This window comes from Astyanax mexicanus, chromosome 10, assembly GCF_023375975.1.
Source record: "Astyanax mexicanus isolate ESR-SI-001 chromosome 10, AstMex3_surface, whole genome shotgun sequence".
NCBI lineage: Eukaryota > Metazoa > Chordata > Actinopteri > Characiformes > Acestrorhamphidae > Astyanax > Astyanax mexicanus.
The window spans coordinates 2,902,891-2,927,384 of NC_064417.1; the positions used below are offsets into that span (position 1 = coordinate 2,902,891).

The following is a 24,494-nucleotide window of genomic DNA, read 5'->3' on the forward strand; positions in this document are numbered from 1 at the left end:
CTTTGGAGTATTAATATGAAATCAAGAGGAAAACGTGTTAGCTTTAGCTGTAATATCTTGAGACAAAGTATAAAGCAGTTCTGACTGAAGGAAGAATGTTCTAGCTGCTGGTCATGATGAGGGATAACCAAACAATGTGTTACAAAAAGGGCTTTGTTAAACAATGAGGGTAGAATTGTTTTTAAAGCATTATATGATGAATTTGATCTTTTTTTTTTGTGCTTGAATCGTAGGATCGTATGGTCTATGGCAGAAATCACATCCACATTCAATGCCGGATGCCCCATTTGCATATCCCACAAATCACTGCAACGTTCTTTAACTTTCTCCTGGACATGGCAAAAATCATGGGACACAATACAATACAATACAATATTTCTCTCCTTCTTTTCAAATGCATAAAGACTGGGTTGGGTGTCGTCACATGTTTCAAATACAAAATGCCTTCTGCAGAGTTTTGTAATTAAGACTATTAACGCTACTTTAAAGCTTTCTCTAAGCAGAGGTATTTTCTGTGTTTTGATCCATGCGTTCTCCTGATGCTCTCAGTAGCAGCCATGCTATCCTAACTGTGCCATATTGATCCAGCTTCTCACTGTGTTTTTTACCAACAGGCTTAACAGGTCCGGACTGAATAATCAGTATTTTTGGCCTGGCAGATGAACTAGCCTACATGCAGTGTGCTCACAACATATCAGCTCCAACCCCATCCGCCCAGGGTGAGCGAGGCAGTGATTCACCAGATTCACTCATAGCTACGGACCAGTCGGTTTCTATGATGACTGATAGGAAGGCTTTTGCCAAGCAGATGAAGTCAGATTTGATAAAACACGATTATTGAAAAAATGGGCAATGCAAGGGGTAGTCAAAACGAGCAGGGTCAAAACCGGTGAACAGCAGCAAGAGAGAGAAAACATACCATAAACTGAATTGTACTGTGTTGTAGACTGAATAAAGCAATGATACTCAGCACTGAGTAAAGTGGAATAAGGAGTTTATATAAGGCAGTGAGCAGGTGTTCAGTATTCAGGTGATTGGCTTCCTTGAGGTGCCGTGTGCAGTGTCATGTGATGGTGTGAGAGTCAGAGTGTGGTGCATCCTGGGTATCGTAGTCTGGAGACTGTAGGTTGTAGGTAGAGCTGACTGTGGGAGAGACCGTAGCACTTTTTTTTTACAATATCAGTATTACATTTAAACCTCATAAGACATATCGTCGCTGTCCTATGAATTTGATCTATGAACGATTTTTTGTTTACTACATAATTTGAACAGAAAAACCTTACACTGTGCCAAAATTTCTTGATGAACGGACCAATAGAAACTCATCAAAATGAAATAAACTGAAATAAACTCTTTTTACATTGACTTCCATTGAAATTTTACAAGGTTTTTTCTCTCTCCTGTAAAGTTGCTGTTTTGCAGATAAGTGTTTTTCATTGGACAGCGACGATCTGTAGCTTCGCTGGTGTTTTCAGCAGTGATAATTGCTTTATTTGTGTTATAAATCCCTATATCATGAAGTTAGTAAGTTTAATAAAGCACCATTTCCCTTTCATTTAAATTGCGGTACACGGTATATGTCTTTCGCTTGATTTTTAAATGACAAAATACAATAAATACAATAAAATGTGCCTATCTGGTCTGAGACATATAGTTTAGCTATAATGATCTGATTCGATATTATACTTAAACTAGCAATCAAGCTTATACATTCTCTAAAACAATCCAAAAACAATAATAAGAGACAGACAAGAAAGAGACCCGAGAATCTGAGAGCTGCTACACCTAATGCAGTGGGCACCAACCACTAGATCCTTGTAATTACTGACTTTAAAAGAGTTTGATTGGCTAAATCAGTGTTTCTCACACTGCCTTGCATGTTTAAGTGCTTTCCCTGATCCCTGCTCATACCCTGATAGACAATGAGCTATTAATAGTTTGTATTTGCTTTTTATTGCTGGTTGTCTAACTAGAATTAATAGAAAGATATTCAGAAAAAATACAATACGCATATGTAATGTGACTAATATGACAATGCAATAATCTGAAAGGTACAGTGAGAAGAAAACTACAGAATCTACATTGCACGCCCCTTAATATTTCATTTGCTTTGTAAGCGAGTGCCTGTAAGCAGTAACTCAGCCTCACGCATGTGTGCAGATATGCACAAAACAGGTCCCGCATGAATGGAAAACCCCAGTATCAGCACTAAGCACAGACAAGCCAGCATCTCCGCTGAATTCATGACAAATAGGCGAACTAAAAGCAGAGCGAGGCCCGAGGACATGTGATTCCAGCAGGAAGAGAGAGGAGTAAGGCAGCCGGCCCGCTCTATTGATAATCTGTGAGAGGGATGGAGAATCTGTTAGTCACACTTCCTGTTAAAATTGCTTTGGCCAGCTGGATGGAGGAGCTGTACTGGAGCAGAATAGAGCAGGACAGGAGTGAATGATGTAGAAATGTGAGCACACATGTGGTGTTTGAAAAAGTGTTGAGGGCCAATTCCTTTATCATACTCATCAGACAGGGTGTTTGAAAAAGTGTTGAGGGCCAATTCCCATATTATACTCATCAGCTGGAGTGTTGGAAAAAGTGTTGAGGGCCAATTCCCATATTATACTTAATATTATATGCAACATGGGTGTTGAAAAAAAGTGTGGGCAGATTCACATATTATACAGAACAACTGGGCTGTTGGCAAAAGTGGCATAGGCCAATTGCCATATTATACTTGACAACAGAGGCGTTGGCACATGTGATCCAAGCATTTGGGCCAAAATCGTGCCTAGATTACAATCTGGAGCCAGTTGATGCAACTCAGGTCTGGTATGAGGTATTCAGCCCGGAAATGGCCTCAGAGATTTTTTGCTATCTGGGTTGTGTTTGTCTATAATTATGTTTTCAATAAAAATCGGTCCACATTTATTAGAAATCAGTGCAGAACTTCTGAATTCCAAAGGTTTAGCTTCTGAGATTTACTCTTTAAAGATTCAGATTCATGCAACAAACTGCTAGTAAGATGAGCACGAGCGGACACACGGAAGGATGGCTCAAATTATGCTGAGTGTTATCTCCGAGCTTTCGGGAATCAGGATGCAATGCCGGCGTTGCTGATGCAGATATAAATGATGCATTTTTCAAAGGGGAGCTGTGTCTTAGCTTGCTTTCTTTTGTCACGTCTTACCTAGACCTTGCAACTTTCTCTCTTGTGAACTCTTGCCCTCTGCCAGCCTGGAGAATTTCTAATTAGCGCGGCTATTGGGGAGATGATGTGGAAGAAAGAGGCTCATGCACTTGAGTGTGAATCATCATCTTCTCATTAAAACACATTCTTGCCGTCACTCTATGACAAATCTAGAGAGCCTCCTCGACTTCCTTACCCTTAGTAGTCAATAACAAAAGCATGTAATTTGATATTATTTCTCACTTGAAGTACATTAGAATGAGAAGAGAAAGTTCAGATTCTCGATTTGTGTTCATAAGTGAGAAAAGACATTGAGTTCTTAAAAAGCATTGCCAGATTTAACATTAGTAAAGTGATGTGCAGCACTTTATCATTTTACAAAATATACCATATATACCATATACTGACAAGCCAAAAGGGGAATCATGGGATAGCAACGTATTACTTCATGGTTGGGAATGGCTTGGAAACATGCAACCCTGTAAAAGTTTTGAGGTGTTATTTTGTAAGTAAGGCTTAGAACACAGGGCAATGTGCTCATGGCAAGGCCCATGTCATTTTAGTCCTCTTGTTTCTCAGTATTTTTATTTTATTTTCCAACATTGTATATAAATACTAAAGTGACCCAGACTATGAAGGAACATATAAGAAATACTGTAGTAAAGTAAAAAGTGTTAAACAAACCAAAATACTCTGTGAAAAAGCAATTAGGTGCTCTTTTCTGGAGAGCTGTTAACTAACAGTTTCTAAGGCTGGAAACTCTGACAAACTTATCCTGTTTAACAGAGAGAACTCTTGGTCTTCCGTTCTTTGGGCGGTCCTGATGAGTGCCAGTTTCATCATCATAACATTTTTGATGTTCTTTGCGACTGCACTTGAGGATACTTTTCAAAGTCCTGGAACTTTTTTTCTTTACTTAGTTAAGTAGTTATTGCCACAGTATGGATTAGAACATTACTCAAATAGAAAAAAATGCCAATATGGGCAAAGAGGTGCCTATTTGTAAATGTTGAAGCATTCTTTTTGAGCAATGGTTTGGTTGAGAATCTCTTCTATCTGCTGGATAATATACCAATATTATTTAAAATACACAATATTTATTAACCCCTTAACAGGCCAGCATTATTGTCTATTTTGTGCCTCATATTACATGTCTACGTCTTGAGGATTTCTTTAAGCGTTAGATGAACAGGTTTAAAAAAAAAAGAAAGATTACTGAAAATTCGAATTATTATTGTAATAGGGAATATTTTCAAATATTGTAAATCTGCAACTGTCTCTGTAACTTATAACTATAATGAACACAAATCATACTATGCATGCCTTCCTAAATTTGTATAGATTTTTATCTTTTTATTTTTAAAAAGTTTGTGTCCTCCAAACCTTTTTGTTTAGTTACTGTTGACTAGTTTCTATGTCTTTTTTAAATGTAAAAAATTGGGCTTGAAACCTCTTACAGATCTAACATTATCTAAAAGTGGAATTCTTCTCCTCTTCTCCTCATGTCTTGTTGGAGTCTCCAGGACGTATTAAAACTTATTTTGTTGAAGGGAAAATGTTTTAAATATAGGCTTGTAGCCTATATATGGGCCAAGGTCTGTTAAGGGGTTAAAAAAACTGGTTTTGTTGTTCGTGAGCAGACATGCCTGAACTACAAGCTTTATTTACATGCTCAATCCTGTTTATTATATATATATATATATTTTTTTTTTTTGTAGGAACTGGTCTGATAATATAAACAGTGATGCCAGCCATGGCCCCGGTCTGTGCAAAGGGGGGTTAGTGAGGGTTCTGGGGGTTCTGGGGGAAATACATACACGCATTTCTTCGTATTCCTTTTCAGAATCATTCCCTCAGAGGCACTGATGAAAGTGAATGTATAGCTGGATTTATTTGTGCAAGACACTGGAGAAGATGTGAAAGTAGGTCATAGCTATATAGCCCCAACGGGTCCACTGGAACCAGAATCCAGACTGTGGTCTCTTTGATTCTTTATTCATCGCGGCTTTATATAACGGCTCGGCGGCGCGGCGAGAGATCAGCGTGTTTAAAAAATCGTGTTTGCCACTCAGCCGAGGCGGTGCCACAGGTGTACAGTGATAATTACTAGCTCGAGAGGCAAAACCGCACAAAGGGACGAGAAGAAGTGTGCAAAAAAAAAAGGAAAAAAAAAAAACAGGGTGACAAAACGAGGGTTTTCAATTAAAATTCAGAGGACAACAATCCTGAGGTATTCTGCAGCTAGACAGCAATTTGCCATCCGTGGGTGGAGAACAATGAAGTTGGTTTTATGTGTTGCAAACTGAACAATGGACCGGGTTTCATCGCTTCTTTCTTTCCTGACTTCTCTCTTGTTCCTCTCATATGAGCAATTACATCTGCTGGCAGGAATGTTTTCAAAGATAGCGATGGTTCGAAGTCACTGACGCCCGTCCTTCCCCACAAAATGACAGTGTTTGGTGTTTGAAACGTCCTTATTACTGCTGAAATAATAAAAATCAAGTAAAAATAGTCGGCAGAATGTACTGTTGTTCAGCTGACAAAAGCTTTCCAGGTTTACTGCAGAGATAATAATAATAATAATGCTCTGGGTGTAATCTCCATCAATCAGCTTTAACTTCAGAAACAAAGAAACTAAGAGTAACATCTATATATGTGGTCCTTCACACTCCACACACATAATAAAGTTACTAAAGAGGGTCTGGTCAGAGCAATTCCACTCAAAGTTAGACCATGAGGACTTTTGATATGGGTGTCCAGAACCATAGACTAACTGCACATCTTCACTTAACTTAGTTGTGATTTTTGTGTACACTCTAGTGCATCTCAAAAAATTAGGATATCATTAAAAAAAAAAAAAAAAAAATCAGTAATTTCAGTAATTCAGTTCAAAATGTGAAACGTATATATATATATTATAGATGTATTACACACAGAGGGATCAATTTAAATGTTTATTTATTTTATTGATTAATCTATGATTATGGCTTACAGCCAATGAAAACCCAAAAATCAGTGTCTCAGAAAATAACAATATTATATAAGACCATCTGTCTTATTTAATATTCTAAAGATATTTAATATTTCAGATATACTGATTTTTGGGGAAAAAAAAAACACTTAAAATAGATCACTCTGTGTGTAATACATCTATATCATATATGAGTTTCACATTTTGAATGGAACTACTGGAATAGAGTAACTTTTCAATAATATAAAAATATTTTTGGAGATGCACTAGTACATCCACTTAAAATGAAGAGTTTATTTGATTTTACCAAATTGAAAACCTCTGAAATATAATCAAGAGGAAGATGGATGATTACACTTTTTGGCATAAAGTGATCCAAAAGCAGTGTGTAAGACTGGTGGAGGAGAACATGATGCCAAGATGCATGACAAGTGTGATTAAAAACCAGGGTTATTCCACCAAATATTGATTTTTGAACTTGAAACTTGAAACTTTATAGATATGAACTTGTTTTCTTTGCATTATTTTTATTAGGAATTTGGGAGAAATGTTGTCTGTAGTTTATAGAATAAAACAACAATGTTCATTTTACTCAAACATAAACCTATAAATAGCAAAATCAGAGAAACTGATTCAGAAACTGAAGTGCTCTCTTAATTTTTTTCCAGAGCTGTATATAATATATGACTATGTAGAAAGGTATATTGTTTCTGATATTTGTGATGTATTGCCCATCCCTAATAACTTTATATAAGGAACCTCTATCTTTATGATACCCAGACTGCTCCAGGATCTATACCTCGTCCTCTATAATCAGTGCTCGCTGTTGTGGAGAGCATCTCAGTCCAAACGGTTGCTGCCGTTACGTGAGCGATGCCGACATGGGCAGCATGATGATGCTGGATGCTTTCATGTTTCTGGCAGGAGCCTGATCTCAGGAGCACTCTGCTCTGTGCCCTTTATAGGGGCTGCAGCTGCTGTGCCCAATTCAAGTAATGAACACAGCTCCTCCATTCAAATGGGTCTCCATCTCTTGTGTACGGCACAGCGGCACAAAAGACCTGCATTACCGAGGAGTTAAAAGAGCTCTTAGGGCCCGTGCTGATCTCAGGTGGCTGCGAGAGGATGCTGGAGACTCTCTGTACACGTGAATTTATCTAAAACGGGTTAGGCTCTGGTTCTGGACTGGTACCGCTGTGAACGTAACATCAAAGGAGAACTCTGGTGTAAAATGTAGTAAAACATGATAAAAAGTTCTTACCTTTGATGAATAGCTCACCTCTGTTCTCCCACAGCATTCAGAGATCCAGAAATTTTAACAGTTACTCCAAACACCCTTCAAACTGGGTGTTTTGGGGCATAATAAATATAAATATAATATAAATAAATAAATAAAATCGCTTTTTTCAATATATATATATATATATATATATATATATATATATATATATATATATATATATTTTTTTTTTTTTGGTTTAGCTTTGTTTTTTTTTGTTTTAGTAGTAGTAGTATAGTGATAGCAATACATTTTATAGGTTGAGAGGCATTTGTGTTTATGGCATTATCCTCTTTTTTATTGCATTATTTCTTATTTAATGTTTTATTTGTTGAGCCTCTCTAAATATATGCACGGTTCATTATATGCCTGTTTATAGGTTTAATATGTGATAAGTAGTAATTGCAAGTGCAATGTTTTTATTATTATTATTATTATTATTATTATTATTATTATTATTATTATTATTATTATTATTATTTTTATATACCGTAGATTTTTATAATTATAGTTATTTTTATTTTGCAACTTAGTAGTATAATAATAATGGGAAAATGTTTGTATATCGATAGGTCATTTTTCAGAAGATGCAGAAGTAGAGTTAATAAAGAACTACTTAAAACTAGTTTGGGAAACTTTGCAAAACTAGCATTTTTTTTTTGTAAATTAGTTCGTTAATAGCTATAATTAATTACTATTGGGAAATGCATCCTAAATCAGTGCAAAAAATAGATCACTAGTATCAAAGCTAGCGAAGTAAAAGGCATAACCTGATGACACATGCTAACCGAATTAGCGAAAAAAAAATGCAAACAGCTAAAAGTGTATTTTGTCAGGCAGGGTGTATTTCTGAAGCAGGGTGTTGTCAGGGTGTATTTATTATCACTTGCTGCGGGGACGCACGCGCTCTGACGGTCTCAGCTGTTGTTTATGTGCGGAAGAAGAAGATGAGGGACTCAAGCATGGAGCTGCTGATGCCTAAATCCAGCAGCCATGTCCCAAAGCATGGCGAGTGGGGGGGGGGGGGGGGTCAGTAAAGGAAGTTATTCTTAGTAAACCCGCAGGCAAGGGGACTTTCTCTTCCAGTGGTGTCATCAAGTCTCTGCCAATCTGCTGAAAAGCCAATTCCAAGGCTAACTTGGGGCTGTGGCTGTGGATGGCATGCGTTGTACTTTTTCTTTATATATTATAAGGCATGTATATGCTGTAGGTTGTGATATATAGTATGATATATAATGAACAGCCTTAAAGAGTACTATAGTTCATAAGGATTTATATTTATGTTTAGTACACAGACTTACTACTTGACTTTTGTTGAAGCAAAACATGATAAAAAGTACTTACCTTTGTTGAATAGCCCACCTCCGCTCTCCTGCAGCTTGAGATACAGTAACTTTGTGTTTTTTGCCCAGCACTCTGTACAACGGCCGTATTGGGGCATATTTTGCCCCGATAAATAGCTATTTACACTGTTATCCAGGCTCAAAGTAGCTCAAGTGCACAAGAACCTTATAAAAAAAACGCTATTTAATTCCCATAGCGCTTCGCCGTAGCTCCGGGCGCCGCCATCACTGTACTGATAATAACATAGATTTGTATACATAGACTCCACATAGCCTGTTGTTTGAGAATTTGACAGATGCACCTGATGCTCCTTCTCACTCATTCTCTCTCTCACATCGTGTAAGTGCAGTGTTGTAAATAAAAAAATAAATAGAAAAAAGCACTTTAACAGAACAAAAAAATATTTTATTTCACTTCGCTATTATTTAACTGAAATTTGCTTTTATATTTTTTATATCAGAAAAAAAAAAAAAAAATCTAAGCACAATGCAACCATGCTCTCGCATCTCAGTTTTTGCAAATACTGGAAATTAACAATTTGTGGAAAAGGGGGACTTAAAACAGGTAACATTGCTACAGTTAAATAGTTTTATATTATTATATTATTTCATAGTGCAGCATCTTTTATCCAAAATTAAAAACAGGTAAAAAGAGTGAATTATGGCACACTTCCAAAACATAGGTGTGAAGTCTGAGGATCTGAGCTTGGCTAATTCACAGAGAAATCTGTGGATATTCTAAGAAGCAGTTTCTCTTCTCAGTTCTAACAGCAGTGCTATTTCCAGCTGCGGTCTCCTCTGCTTAGGTGTGCAGAATAAACAGGATATAAAAAAACAAAGTTTTTTTTATGTAGCACCTTTGGTGCCAGTAAGTGTTTTGCAGGTGATAAATAATGAATTTATTTAGTTTACACCCCCACCCACTGTTGCCTGCTTTGTCTTCCTATTATTGTGAATACGTACCATTATTAGAGGATATTATTAATTACATGTTATAATACTATTACATATGAATCAGGTGAGCTCACTTAAATTATTTTTGGTGTAGCAGTGGCAAGAATAACATGTTATCCTGCCACTAACAGCTGGCCTGTTTCTGAGCTGTATTACTCTTTGATAGTTTATGACAGGTCAGTATCACTTCACATGTTAGAAAGCGTATGTGTTTTTGTAGATGTTTGCTATGAAATATACAGAAAAAAATAAGAGACCACTTAAAAATTATGAGTTTCTTTGATTTTACCAAATTGATTAATCAAGAGGAAGATGGATGATCACAAGCCATCAAACCACCAAACTGAACTGCTTGAATTTTTGCACCAGGAGTAAAGCAGCATAAAGTTATCCAAAAGCAGTGTGTAAGACTGGTGGAGGAGGAGAACATGATGCCAAGATGCATGAAAAGTGTGATCAAAAACCAGGGTTATTCCACCACATATTGATTTCTGAACTCTTAAAATTTGATGAATATAACCATGATGTTCTGATGTGTTTTTTTCCACCAGGCTTGGATGACTGCCTGCAGCAGTACATTAAGAACTTTGAGAGGGAGAAGATCACGGGCGAACAGCTCCTCCACATCACCCACCAGGAGCTGGAGGAGCTCGGGGTCACCCGCATCGGCCACCAAGAACTCATACTGGAGGCTGTGGATCTGCTGTGTGCACTGGTGAGCTGCTTTAGTTCATACTTAAAGAGTCTCTCTATTTCCCTAATTAGCCTGCAAACAATGAGACAATGCTCAGACTGAGTCGCTACTCGCGCAAAGATAGTGTCCTACCAGCTGTTACATGCAGTATTGATCAGTGCGCTCGTGTTGTTTACTACACCCTCACCCTCGCTGCAGATTTTAGCTGTGCACAAATATTTGCACAAGAGATCAATAATGCTAAAGTGCTAAAGGTTATTCACACACAGAGAAGAAAAAAAAGTGCAGACAAAGCTTAAAATACAAGCGCAAATTTGAACAAATTAGCCTGCTAGGTAACAAACCGCATCCCGCAGAGACCTGGATTACAGTTTGGGTTTCTGTAGCCTGATTAGAGCGTTCCTCACCGCGGAAAAGGTCAGCGCGCTAGCTCTGCACATTAGTTAGCGCCCAGCGCTGAGCTATAGCTCCAACGCTACGCTACATAAAGTATAGCTACAAGCTCATAAGCTCTAGCCAGAAGTTAGCACAACAAAAAGGTGTCAAAATATTAAAATTCAATACTCTGTTGGTAGAAGTATAGAGTATAGAGTTTTAAAAATACTTCTGTAGTATTAAAAAGTAAGTATTAAAAAGTATTTACTCAAGCTTTTTACTCTTTACGTAAAAGTGCAAAAGTAATGGCTTCAAAACTACTTAAAGTTTAAGAACAAAAAAAGCTTAGCCGGCACCACAAAGTTCCTATAGTGCACTACTCAACTCCCCAAAACACATTTTATTTTACTAAAAGCCATAATGAATATAATGTTCTATTATTAAAATATTAATGTTATAAATATAATTTGGGATGCACTAGGATGTTCCCTGTTTCAGCTGCATATATGCCCCATTGAAAATGAATGTATTTTAGTAGCCATAGTAGCCTTATTGTACCGTACACAATAATATCACCAACATTTTTAAATATGGTGCACGATATTATACCCTGAAGTATTGTGCCATATCACCCGCCCCTAATTATCACATCAGGGTACTACTTTTTTTTTTTTTTACTGTTTTTAGCAAAATAGAAATTCACACTGTTCTCATAATTTCCCATTATATATCTACTAGAGACAGATTATATCTGTGCAGTGTTATCATTTATTTGACTTTAATCCTGGATATATGGAGATATTCGGAGTGCTTTATTATTACTATTATGACTAATAATTCCGGATCATTGATTTCTGATTAAATTCTTGTATTTTTAATATTTCACTTTTTTTCAGTGTTTTGTCATATCACCAAATCATTTAGAAGCTATAGCTGTGGGTTGCTGTGTTTTCCAAAGGTGTTAATTAATAAAGAACAAATACTTCATTACCTTACATACAGTACAGGCCAAAAGTTTGGACACACCTTGTGTTTTTTAATGTGTTTTCTTTATTTTCATGATTATTTACATTGTAGATTCTCACTGAAGCATCAAAACTATGAATGAACACATGTGGAGTTTTATATACTTAACAAAAAATATATATTGTAGTTTCTTCAAAATAGTCCCCCTTTGCTCTGATTACTGCTTTGCACACTCTTGGCATCATTCTCTCAATGAGCTTCAAGAGGTGGCCACCTGAAATTCTTAAAGGAAGGAAGGAGTTCCCAGAGGTGTTTATTAGCACTTGTTGCCCCTTTGTCTTCTTCACTCTGTGCTCCAGCTCACCCCAAACCCAAAGCTCATCTGGATTGGGTTCAGGTCTGGTGACTGTGGAGGTTCAGCTCATTTTTTGTTAAGTACATAAATCTCCACATGTGTTCATTCATTGTTTTGATGCTTCAGTGAGAATCTACAATGTAAATATCAGTCATTAAAATAAAGAAAACACTTTAAATGAGAAGTAAGGTAATGAAGTATTTGTTCTTTATTAATTGACAGCTCTGGAAAAACACCCCAAACTAGCAACCCACAGCTATAGATAGCTTCTAAATGATTTTCGAGTATAGAGAGGAGGATAATAGAGACATTTTAGCTGCACTCTCGCCGCTAGCTGTTGCTAATGTGAATCAGGCAGATGTCGGCATCCCTGTGGCTCAGCATGGCTGTGACAAGAAGTCAGTTCCTCTGGGACTGACCCTCCAGGGCCACTGAATAAAATGCCATAAACGCTCGCACACGAGCAAAGCAGCCGCTAATTCTCAATGACGTGGCCAGGGATGCAGAAAGTAATCGTTTACTGGCCTTCATAAGCAATTCTCATATCAGATCTCCATTGCTGAGTTCATGCTGAAAGATGAGTAAGTGAGTGCTCATCCGTGCTGATGCTACGTGCGAGCATGATAAATGTTTATTTTTGCTGTTTTTTTTTTTTTTTTGCAGCATAATAATCAAGATATAATCAAGAAGATAATCAACCAAATTGTTATATGAATAAATCTGGTGTGTAATAATAAGGTTACTTTATTACTTTATGTGAAAGAATATACAGTATAAACACCAAAGAAACAGCAGGAGTTGTTTGAAATGAGAGTTTTTTTTTTTTTTTTTTTTTGCAACACTATATTGTAGATATACAATACCAGGCAAAACTTATATTACTATTATTTTTATAATATTTGTGTTATTTACTACATTGTAAATTAATATTAAATACTTTAGTTTAAAAACTATTTTCAAGCTGCTGCTGATGCTGTAGCATTGCCGGGTAACATCACAGCGCTAACGCTCGGAGGCAGCCTTGTGCTGATCCTCATCACCCTAGGAGTGATGAGGGGAAAGAGAGAGCGACATCTACTGTACCCACCCAGAGAGAGCAAGGCCAATTGTGCTCTCTCAGGGCTCTGGCAGCTGACGGCAAGCTGCATGATGGGAATTCAAACCAGCGATCTCTTGATCATAGTGGCAGCGCTTTAGACAGCTGGACCGTTGTCGGCTTTTTTACCCAAAGGTGCGAAGGTTGTTCCTTTTTTGCTGAATTTGCTGATCTTTAATCGAATCTATTTATCGTTTGATACTTAAGTACGGGTTAATAATTGAATATTAAGAGCGACAGGCGGGGATGATGTGAGGCGTTTCAGGAACGGCTTCAGAAAAAGTTTTAAGCGCTGCTGAATTGAACTTCGGCTGCTGCCGGAAGCTGCTATTGATGCTGCAACTCAGGCAGGGGTATTTTACAAGTAGTGCAGAAGGAGGGGCCAGCCTATGATTCATGATCTGGGCTGTTGTCATTGGGGATGCAGCTGCTTGCTATCAAGGACACACTGAACTCTCTCTCTCTCTCTCTCTCTCTCTCTCTCTCTCTCTCTCTCTTTCTCTCTCTGTCTCTTGCGCTCGTAGGCCTGGTCTCGCTCTTCCTGGCAACAGCCAACAGAGCCCTATAGTCAAGACAAGCGTGAGGCTTTTCCTTTTTGTCATCAACCACTTTTTTCCTTCTCAGTAAATTACTTCAGTGTGGTTCACGAGCTTGGCAAGGTAGCTTTGGATCACTATATCTGAGTAGCAGGGAGCTTTTTTTTTCCTTTGATGGCTTCTTCGGTGGGAAAGGGAAGGACAGGAGTTGCTTGGTTTCGCTGCTACGGCTGGTGATTGGATTGGGGTGTAATGCAATTAACCCTGTTTTACCTTGGCACTGGCAATTTCTTACTCAACTCATCATTAAATAAATGAGATAATGAAGTTATATAACTTATATAGCACCTTTCTAGAAACCAAAGCACGCTTTACAATTTACCCGTTTTACACACAACCAGTGATTTTCATTGTGTTGCTGCTGTTTGAGGTGCATGGGACGCTTTGGAAGCTTCAGGAGGCTGATTGATGTCATTAATGTTATGGTTGATTCCTCCTCTCATCTATGGTTTTTTGAAGAGGCATGCTTTCAGGTGATATTCATCTGATGTTAGTGATAGAGAGTAAGCAGTATGGGCGTTTTCACACCTGTAGTTCGTTTCTATGATGCGAATCAGACGATGCAGATCATCTGCAGATGAATTTGTTTCCTTGGAACGTTTCTCCCTCTGTTTGGTTTGGTTTCACACAAGCATAAAAACCTAAACGCACCAAAATGCGCACCAATAAACCACATGAGCAGGCTGTGCCCTCTGATTGGTCAGAGCTGTCTGGCGTGGGAGAAGATTCTGTGCTTCAGCAATGAACGCTGAAACGCTGTGCTTTCAAACACAGTGTTTGGACGTGCAGCAGCGCAGATGTAAACTTAGTAAACCGAGTCACGCGACTGTGAGCTGTGAACGCAGCACAGATCACGCGTGCATGGACACAGCGTTCGTTTGTTCATAGCTGTGGTAATCAGCGTTATCTGGCTAATATATCAGTTTAAACTGATAAATTGACCATATTTAATAGCTGTTCGTTTGGGACCGGGCCGAGACCACCTCCTCTAGGAGTGCGATTACTGTTTTCACACCTGCTCAATTGAACTGCACTTAAGTTACAAACGGACCACAAACGGGAATTCGTTTTAACCGGACCAAATAGTTCTGGTGTGAAAACGCCCTAACCTATTTAATGGGTCTTTAACACTTTACTTGGATGGTCCATTTTATGGCCTTGTTGATGCTCAACTGACATTCAACTAGCACTTAATTGGATGTCCATTAAATGTAACTTAAACATATGTTGAATGTAAATGATTCAAAATAGAACCTAACTGTACACCTAACCCTAACCTTAACCCTTAATCAACCCTAAAATCTAACCCTACACCTAACCCTAACCCTAACCCTAACCCTACACCTAACCTTAACCTTAACCCTTAATCAACCCTAAAATCTAACCCAACACCTAACCTTAACCCTTAATCAACCCTAAAATCTAACCCTACACCTAACCCTAACCTTAACCCTTAATCAACCATAAAATCTAACCCTACACCTAACCCTAACCTTAACCCTTAATCAACCATAAAATCTAACCCTACACCTAACCCTAACCTTAACCCTTAATCAACCATAAAATCTAACCCTACACCTAACCCTAACCTTAACCCTTAATCAACCATAAAATCAAACCCTACACCTAACCTAACCTTAACCCTTATTCAACCCTAAAATCTAACCCTACACCTAACCTAACCTTAACTCTTAATCAACCATAAAATCTAACCCTACACCTAACCCTAACCCTTAATCAACCATAAAATCAAACCCCACACCTAACCCTAACCTTAACCCTTAATCAACCATAAAATCAAACCCTACACCTAACCCTAACCTTAACCCTTAATCAACCAGAAAATCAAACCCTACACCTAACCCTAACCCTAGCCTTAACCTAAGCTTAAAATCCAACCCTAAACCCAATCCTAAAATATTAAGATAAGCGTTTGGGTTAGAGTTGAATGTAGGGTTATATTCAATAGAGAATCATTTACTTTCACCTTTTAGTTCATTTGCATTTAATAGACATGTAGTTGAATGTTAGTTGAATGTCAGTTGAGCATCAAAGAGGCCCTCAAATGGACCATCCAAGTAAAGTGTTACCGTTTAATTTACCTGATGTATGTTAGTGTTTGTGTGTTATTTTTTTTTTTAGGACATTACCTGTTAAGATTACCTGATTTTCCAATCATTTTTCTGCTTTTTTTATAGGATCATCCATGGTACTTTTATTTTATTTTATTTCATGTCATGTTGTATGTTGTAAAATTAACAAAGGGTTCCAAAACTTCATACAAAATCATACAGTGTATACCCAACGATAGTGTTAAGATGAGTTTGGATATCCCTGTACACTCTAAAAAACAGAGGTACGATATGAGTACTTTTTTGTACTCGAAGGTACATTCTTTATAATTGTACCCTCAAAGGTACAATATGGGTCTTTACAGGGTCAGATTTGTTCCCTCTGAAGTACAAAGTCATTTCTAACAGCAATAAGTACAGATTTGTACCATTTAACCAGCCAAAAGGTACATTCAGTATTCTGCATCACTGTACTAATGAACAGTATATATTTAAATTGCACATTTTTTATTTGAAAGCCAGACAATTTTGTATCATCAAGTTTTTGAGCCATTTGTAGTTGATGACAATGTTTATAATCTTTATAATCTATACTGGCACAAAAACCATGGGAACAAAAAAGGACTTTCACTGAAAGGTACTTTTTTGTACCTCAACATAAGGTACAGCCCCAGCGACAAGCTTTGTACTCTTTTAAGTACAAATCTGTACTTATATTTCTTAGAGTGTACGCTCTAATAGCAGTATCAGTCGTTGTGTGTAATTCACTTGGAAATCAGCCCTGGAAAGCTTGGCAACTTCTGGACCGGCCCACCCCGCAGTACCCGTAAAAAAGGCGTGAGGGAGAAAGGGGCCGTGGCGGCCATGCTGGGGGATTAGAGCATTAGGGCGCATTAGAGAGCGCTTTCAGCACTCCGCCCAACACAGGCGGGCCCTGGAGGCCGCGGCTGGCCGAGGGAATCTCTATTGTAGTTCCTCCGTGCTGAAAGTGCCTTGCATTAGTCAGGGGGCAGCTGCTGACTCTCTGCTCTGGCCTGTGTCTGCGAATGTGTCTGTGTGTGAGTGTGTGTGTGTGGCTGTGTTTGAGTGTAACTGTATGTGTGTGTGTGTGTGTGTGTGTATGTGGGTGGTGGTGGTGATGGAGAAAATGCCCGTTATCTCAGCTCCGCACACGGCTGGTGGATTAGCAGCCTCTCTGTACGCCATGCTCTGCTCCACTCAAAAACCTCCTGAACCCCCTCCGATTCAATGAATGTGCCCATGCGACGTCTGGCCCCGGATACACACACACACATATGCACAACGTGAGAGAGAACAGGGTGGGTGGGTGTGTAGGTTCTCTCAGATGTGCACAATCTAGCTCTAGCCAGGGCCCATATTATCTGTCTACCCTATGCGCCTACGACCGCTCAGAGAAAAGGCCGGTTTGGGTGTTAATTACATAATTGTTTGCTGTCTAAGCTGCTTTTTACCCCACATCAGAGTCTACTCTGCTCTGCTCTGTCTCGACTGCATCGAACAAGCCCTCTCTTCTTAAAAGCAAGTTCACTAATTCCTTTTTTTGTTTTCTCTGAGGAAAGTCCTTATTTTAAGGAAATGATTATACACTGCATTTTTAAATAATAAATATTTATGACAAAAATCACTTCTATTAATGGCACTCATTCCTGTTACTGGAACTCACTCCTGTTACTGGAACTCACTCCTGTTACTGGAACTCACTCCTGTTACTGGCACTCATTTCTGTTACATTTAATTTATTTGAGTAACAGGATTGAAAGTAACAGGAACGAGTTTTTAGTATAGAAATAGCAAAAACATAACAAGTTAGCTAAATGGTTGCTATGCTAATACTGCCATTAAGAAATGCTACTTCATTAGAACTGCGGAAGCAACGGCAAGACCTGTAAGACCACAAAAACTCTCCAAACTACCCAAATGCTGGCCAAATAACCATTTCACATGCATGGCAGAACCATTTTACACTTATCTTTAAAATCATTGTTATTATGAATTTTACATTTTATTTTATCAGTGTTCTTATGCTACTTATATGATCAATATATTAGTAGCATGAAAAGGTTATTTCTGAGCCGATTTTATCATTTATCAACTATCAATTATCATGACACTCCTACCTGCTGGAAGGTTCATATAGACCAAAAATGGTGGTGCACAACAGTACAGAGGTTTTCATCCATAAACATGATCTATATTGAAGATTCAGCTTCGGGGAATCTTACCTGCAACCATAGCAGATATGTCAGTGTGTGCATCAGGAGTATCTAGCTAATGTATCTTTAATAAAAAGATAAAGCAAATAGACATACATAGATACAGTGGTCAGTGCAAACAGCTGTACACACACACACACATACACACACACACACTTGCTTAGGCTGCAAAATTGGTTCAATACAAGGGGCAATATATAAATAAATAAATATAATATAACCTGACCCAATTATGCTTATGAAACAATGTGCCTGCTTCTCTCTCTCTCTCTCTCTCTCTCTCTCTCGCTGTCTCTCTCCCTCTCTCTCTTGCTCTCTCTCTCTCGCTGTCTCTCTCCCTCTCTCTCTCGCTCTCTCTCTCTCTCTCTTTGCACCAGCAGTGTCATCATATCTCTGTTGTTTTGTTCAGTAGGCAGGCTTTTTGCTGTACTCTGTCCCGTAATACTCATCAAGACAATGTTTTGCTGATAGTTTGTGAAAGTGTGCCGGCAAACTGAAACAAATATTAAATTATTTATCGTGAATATTAAATTAGAAACTTAAATTAGAGAGTATTCATTAATATACAACAATGGCTGTATATGATAGTCCTCTATTTCCCTAATGATGGAATGTAGTGCTGTTGAGTATAAACTGTTAATAGCAGTTTGTTTTAGGTTTGAGGGAATAATGAGGAAACAGGCGCTGGAAACTAATGGGAAATACATATACATATACATATTCAAGTGTATTTGCTTTTGTACTTTTCTTATCGTTTTCTGAAATGATACTGGCAAAAAAAGTGTAGTAAAATCCCTGACTGTAAATGTGAGCGATGTTAACCAGGATTAATTCTTTAGACTTCAGACATGAATTAAGTGGTACCTGGTAGGGGTGGGTCTTAAATAATATCATGGTCTGGTTTGAATCCCGATCATGCAGCTTGCCATCAGCTGCCGGAGCCCTGAGAGAGCACAATTGGCCTTGCTCTCTCTGGGTGTGTACAGTACAGTAGATTGTGCTCTTTCCTCTCATCACTCCTAGGGTGATGTGGATCAGCACAAGGCTGCATCTGTGAGCTGATGTATTGGAACCGAGTCGCTGCGCTTTACTCAAGCATTAGTATGGAGAGAATAAATGCAAAGTATGGACAGAAGGCATAAATGTGCCTTTAGGCTATGTTTATACAGAAAGTAAAGTGGCAAAAATCTGTTTTTCTCACCAAATCTGATCTTTAAACGTGATCTTTAAATCTTATACTGCAAAACAACAGGAAGGAGCCACATTTGTTTACATTGGCCAAAATGTAATATTTGCTTTGTTATTCCCTACATTTAACAATTATTAAGCATAAGCTTTTAAAGACTCTCAACAAATGAATAATACTAATCAGTGCTGAACTCGTTTTATGGCTACAGTAGTTTTAGCATTCACTTTTTCACTTTTATCAAGTCCCTTACCTACAATATCTTAAACAAGTATAATTGGTTGCTGTCATTGTGAAAAAGAATCATCCAGTTAGTTTGAGAATTGACAGATTTTATGTTGTAGCTTTTTATATATAAGGAAAATCTAACCCGTCTCCAGGAAAAGTGCTTGGATACATATTTAAAAATTTGTGCGTGGCTTTCTATCAGAAGACTACAGCTGAGTTTGCACCTCACCTGTAGTTCTTCTCCCTGCGCTCTAGCATGTGCCAGGGTTTTGGAGGCACTATACACAGAATGTGTTATCAAAGCTGTCAGCAAACCAGGGGAATTTGTGCTATCTTACATAAAGCAAAACCCCACAGAGCAAGTTCCTGCAAAGCTGCTTCCCGTGCCCTAAAATCCTGTGCGAAGCAGCCAGATCCAGAATACACTCTATTGTGATGCTCACTTCCATGCTGATTACACAATCAGAGAGCCCATATAAAAAGAGGGGAGGGGGAACCTGTCACGTCATCTAACTATTGGTAAAAACTCTGTTTTGCACTTTTTTACATAATTAAAAAAAAAAAATGGCAGATTCTCTTTCAATGGTAATCTTTACAGTTCACACTGGGATTTAGGTTTTAGGCTTTTTCAAAAAGATGGAACAAGTGATTGGCTATGTATTAGTATAAGCCAATTTTCAGCCAAAATACAAGATCACCGATTGGATGAAATTTCTCAAATATAGTAGATCTAAGTAAACAAAAACATAATTATAAAAATATATATAATTTACACTTGTATCTCTCCAAAAAATTGTTTATTTTTTTGAATAAAGCACTTCAGTTTATTTACAGGTAGCTTAGATTTCCAGTGTTTAGGGAGATCCTTGTGTGACACACACACAGATGCGTTGTCTATTTGAGTGTTTAATAGAGCTAATCGGTAGTCGATAATTATTTTTCCGATTAGTTGATTAGTCAACGGTTATTTTTGCCATGTCCTCCATCTCTAAAAGCAATAGAAATAGCTCAAAAAGGGGATTTAAATGACGTTTAAATATCAGGATTAAATGTACTGATATTTAGTGAGTAAATATGTAAGTATGTAATCTGTTGTGTTTTGGCAGTGTTGTTTTTGGAGTGTTGTTAGTGGTGTTTGCTAGGTTTGTTGATACTCACCATAATGGGCTGATGATTGATGAGTGATGATCCCTTGAGAGGGGTATCCAGTTATCGGCTATCTTGTGTGGTTGAAGTCTTTACTGGCTTTCCATGAGGTTTGAGTAAGAGACAATAAAAAGATGTGATTTAGCAATTTAGTGAGTGATGAGCATTTGAATACGACATTATAATGTGACCTAGAGAGGGTGTCGATGAGTTATGTCGGTTGCAGTTCTGATTCCTTTGGATTCCCTGCTGTTTGCTTATTGTACAATGGTTTCTGTGTGTGTTTCTCAAGAGTGCTTTCTCAGCCAATAATAATAATACTCATTGTTTGTTTAACACTACATTGCAAAATCAAACAAATGCATTAATAAATTTGCTAATGATGCCACAAAACCACATGCGGATATGGGGAAAAAAGACAGCAAATGCATTGTTAGCAGGGTAACCTCTTTTATGTGCTTCATGTTTCTCAGGCTGCAGATCTTTGAGACAGCTCAGAAGCTCAGAATAATTCTGGAACCTGCATCAGAAGTGCAGAATCTTCGGGAGAATCTTCACTTTCAGCAGTTTTTTTTTTAACCAGTGAAGATTTTGAGGAGCCTAAGGGCCCATCAAGTCGTCAGTCAGGCCGTCAGTCATCGTTTGAGTATCTGTGGCACACCACGCTCCATCATTTTTACAGCTGTCAGCTGTAGTCTCTGCAGCGTGTTCAAGTGTAGCTTTTCAAGCAAAAGGATGGTGAACATCACTATCTTCAAGAACCTGCTTTTTTTTCCTCTTTACAAATACAGACTGCTGCCCCCGTCTAGTGAAGGGAGTTGTTTGCTTTCATGCAGGTGCAGAAAGTACAGAATAAGCTGCACCTGAAAACACAGCGAAGACTACAGCTGACTACAGCTGAATTGTGTTTAAGTGTGTTTTTTTTTATTTTGAAAGAAGATTAATGGTGATCTTTTTTATCTTTATGAATTTAGACTAATGCCATCTCCCGGTGTGGAGAGTCATTTGCCGCCATGCAGATGCAGATGGTGTAATTGTTGTGTAACTGCTTCATCTTAAAGTGTGCAACTATAGAGATTCTCACAATCATTCTCACATTTTTGTTCGCTTCAATACTCTCCACACATTCTCAATTGCAGACAAGCCAGTGCAGTATCTGTACCTTCTAAGGTGTTAAGTAATGAACTACAAATACTTTATTACTGTACTTAAGTAGAAATGTTGGTTATCTATACTTTACTGGAGTAATTATTTTTACATTTTCACAATTATCTGAAGTTTCTACTTCTTACATTTAAAAACAAATAGCCTCATTACTCCTATTTCATTTCAGCTCGTTTTTTTTTATTTATTCCGGCTTCTCTTCGTTCAATAAAACCCCTACCCAGATAAATCTCTCCATCCAGATAGAGTGAATTTATCTGATTGTGATTGGATGTAGAAAAGTATAATCATATACCTTTCCAACTCCCTATTGGTTTATACTGTGATCTATCATCACACCTGCACATCTAAAATTTCATTGGAATCCCAGTCATGCAGCTTGCCTTCAGCTGCCAGAGCCCTTGGAGAGCACAAGTGGCTTTGCTCTCTCTGAGTGGGTACAGTAGATGGTGCTTCTTCCCCTTACTACTCCTAGGGTGATGTGGATCAGTACAAGGCGTCTGTGAGCTGATGTATCAGAACCGAGTCTGACTTCACATGTATCGGAGGAGGGATGTGCTAGTCTTCACACTCCTTGTGTTGAGGCATCACTGTGTAGCTGCTGAATGGATGGGAGAATCGGCTAAGCTAAAATTGGGAGAAAAATGGGAAAAAATTTAAATGGACACTGAATGGTACAAAACTCTTCATTTATCACTTCCTGAATGAATCCCACAAATACAGTAAATAAACTTCACCTTCCTTATCTTAGAACAACAGCCCCTTTCTTATTACTCTGAGCTCCACTTATCAGCAATAATGTAAAATAAACAGCCAGGTGAGGTTACACCTCAGTACTGTGCATATCTGGCCTCACAAACAGTTTAAAAGAGTGTGTGTGTGACATTGCCTCTGAGCTGACCTGCCGCTGATAGCTGTGCTATCTTAGTGTCTTTCATTACAGTCTGATAACCCTTAATGAAGGCTACTCTGATTAATGAGCTGTACACACACACTGACGACTAAATACTGCAGGCTTTGTGATGAGAACAGCACGCCTCCGCCCAGCACCCATCACAAGGTCGAAGAGTCTGTCTCAGTCTCACAACTCCATTCAGCCATCCTGCTGATACAGTACGTATTATAGGCCTGTAGATAAATTTTATTAATAACACATGGAATTACACATTAAATGGATGACACTGGACAAATCCAAGCAATCCAAATAAAAAAAATACAGAAGAGTTATAGGAAGGCATGGAAGAAGTAATATAAGATATTAAATAGTAAATATGTAAAAAAAAATAATAATTCTGATTGGTACAATCCATTCCACAATGTCCCTAAGCAGTGTCTTTATATTTTCTAAAAATTACCGTATTGTTTAGACTATAAGGTGCACTTAAAATGTTTTCATTTCTCCAAAAATCGTCAGTGTGCCTTATAATCATGAAAGTGAAAGCATGAAAGTGACCCCAAAACATACTACCAAGGCAACAAAAGAGTGGCTTAAGAAAAAGTTACTGGAAAAGATCCTGGAGTGTCCTCGCCACTCGTCTTTAGAGGGAGCTCACATTTCGAGTTGCCAACCGACAGCCTTTTTATATTTCATAATTCATATAATTCATACTTTTTCTGTAAAGAAAATGTGCATAACCTTGATGACCAACTACAAGAAACCAAATGATGTCAACGTACCACCAAGAAGGACCAACAACATCCAACAGGATTAACTGTGGACGCTGTAAGAGGAAGCTGTCTGAAAGGGATGTTCGGGTGCTAACCCGGATTGTATCCAAAAAACATAAAACCACGGCTGATCAAATCACGCAGAATTCAATGTGCACCTCAACTCTCCTGTTTCCACCAGAACTGTCCGTCACCACAATAAATTATTGTGGTCTAAAAACAGATGTTTCAGTTTCATTGTCCAACCCCTGTATAGTGCACCACAACATTTTTTATCTGTATATTATATCCTTATTTTTACAAATGTACCTCCAAGGATAATTTTTAGGAAGTTACAGTAAAACTTAGTTGAAATATTGATTACGGTAATGTCTTTTTTTACTGATTTGTTGCAGAACTATGGTCTGGAAACCGAAAACCTGCGGACCCTTTCACATAAGCTCAACGCCTCGGCGAAGAACCTGCAGAACTTCATCCTGGGCCGACGCAGAGGCGGCCACTATGATGGAAGGGCCTCTCGACGCCTGCCCAACGACTTCCTCACCTCAGTGGTGGACCTCATAGGAGCTGCCAAAAACCTGCTAGCCTGGCTCGACAGGTACATCAGAGCACTAGCTGACCGCTGTCAGACGAGTATTAGTACTTTTATATTTTCTACAGTAATCTTTTGCCAGGCTGTGTAAGATTACAAAAACATGATAATCTAATAGTTTTTCTCTCCTGTTTTTGATGCAGGTCGCCCTTCGTCAGTGTGACGGAGTATTCACTACTGAAAAACAACATTGTTCAACTGTGCCTGGAGTTAACCACAATAGTACAACAGGTACTTATCACCCAACTTTCAGTGCTTTTGATTGAAACATGCAGAGCTGTACGGGGGCACCGAGTTGTCCAGTGATCTAAAGCTCTGCCACTATGATTGGGAGATCGCTGGTTTTAATCCGGGTCATGCAGCTTGCCATCAGCTGCCGGAGCCCTGAGAG

General features: G+C 38.3%; 1 protein-coding gene across 3 annotated transcripts in view; it reads left to right on the forward strand.

Moving 5' to 3' along the window:
- LOC103038776 (connector enhancer of kinase suppressor of ras 2) overlaps positions 1 to 24,494 on the forward strand; it is a 117,905-nt gene that overhangs the window by 20,316 nt on the left and 73,095 nt on the right. For all 3 annotated transcript variants that reach the window (XM_049484365.1, XM_049484367.1, XM_049484366.1), the window contains exons 2-4: positions 10,283 to 10,446; positions 23,907 to 24,109; positions 24,247 to 24,334. In XM_049484365.1, coding sequence (XP_049340322.1) covers positions 10,283 to 10,446; positions 23,907 to 24,109; positions 24,247 to 24,334 — 455 coding nt within the window. The remainder of the gene's footprint in view (positions 1 to 10,282; positions 10,447 to 23,906; positions 24,110 to 24,246; positions 24,335 to 24,494) is intronic.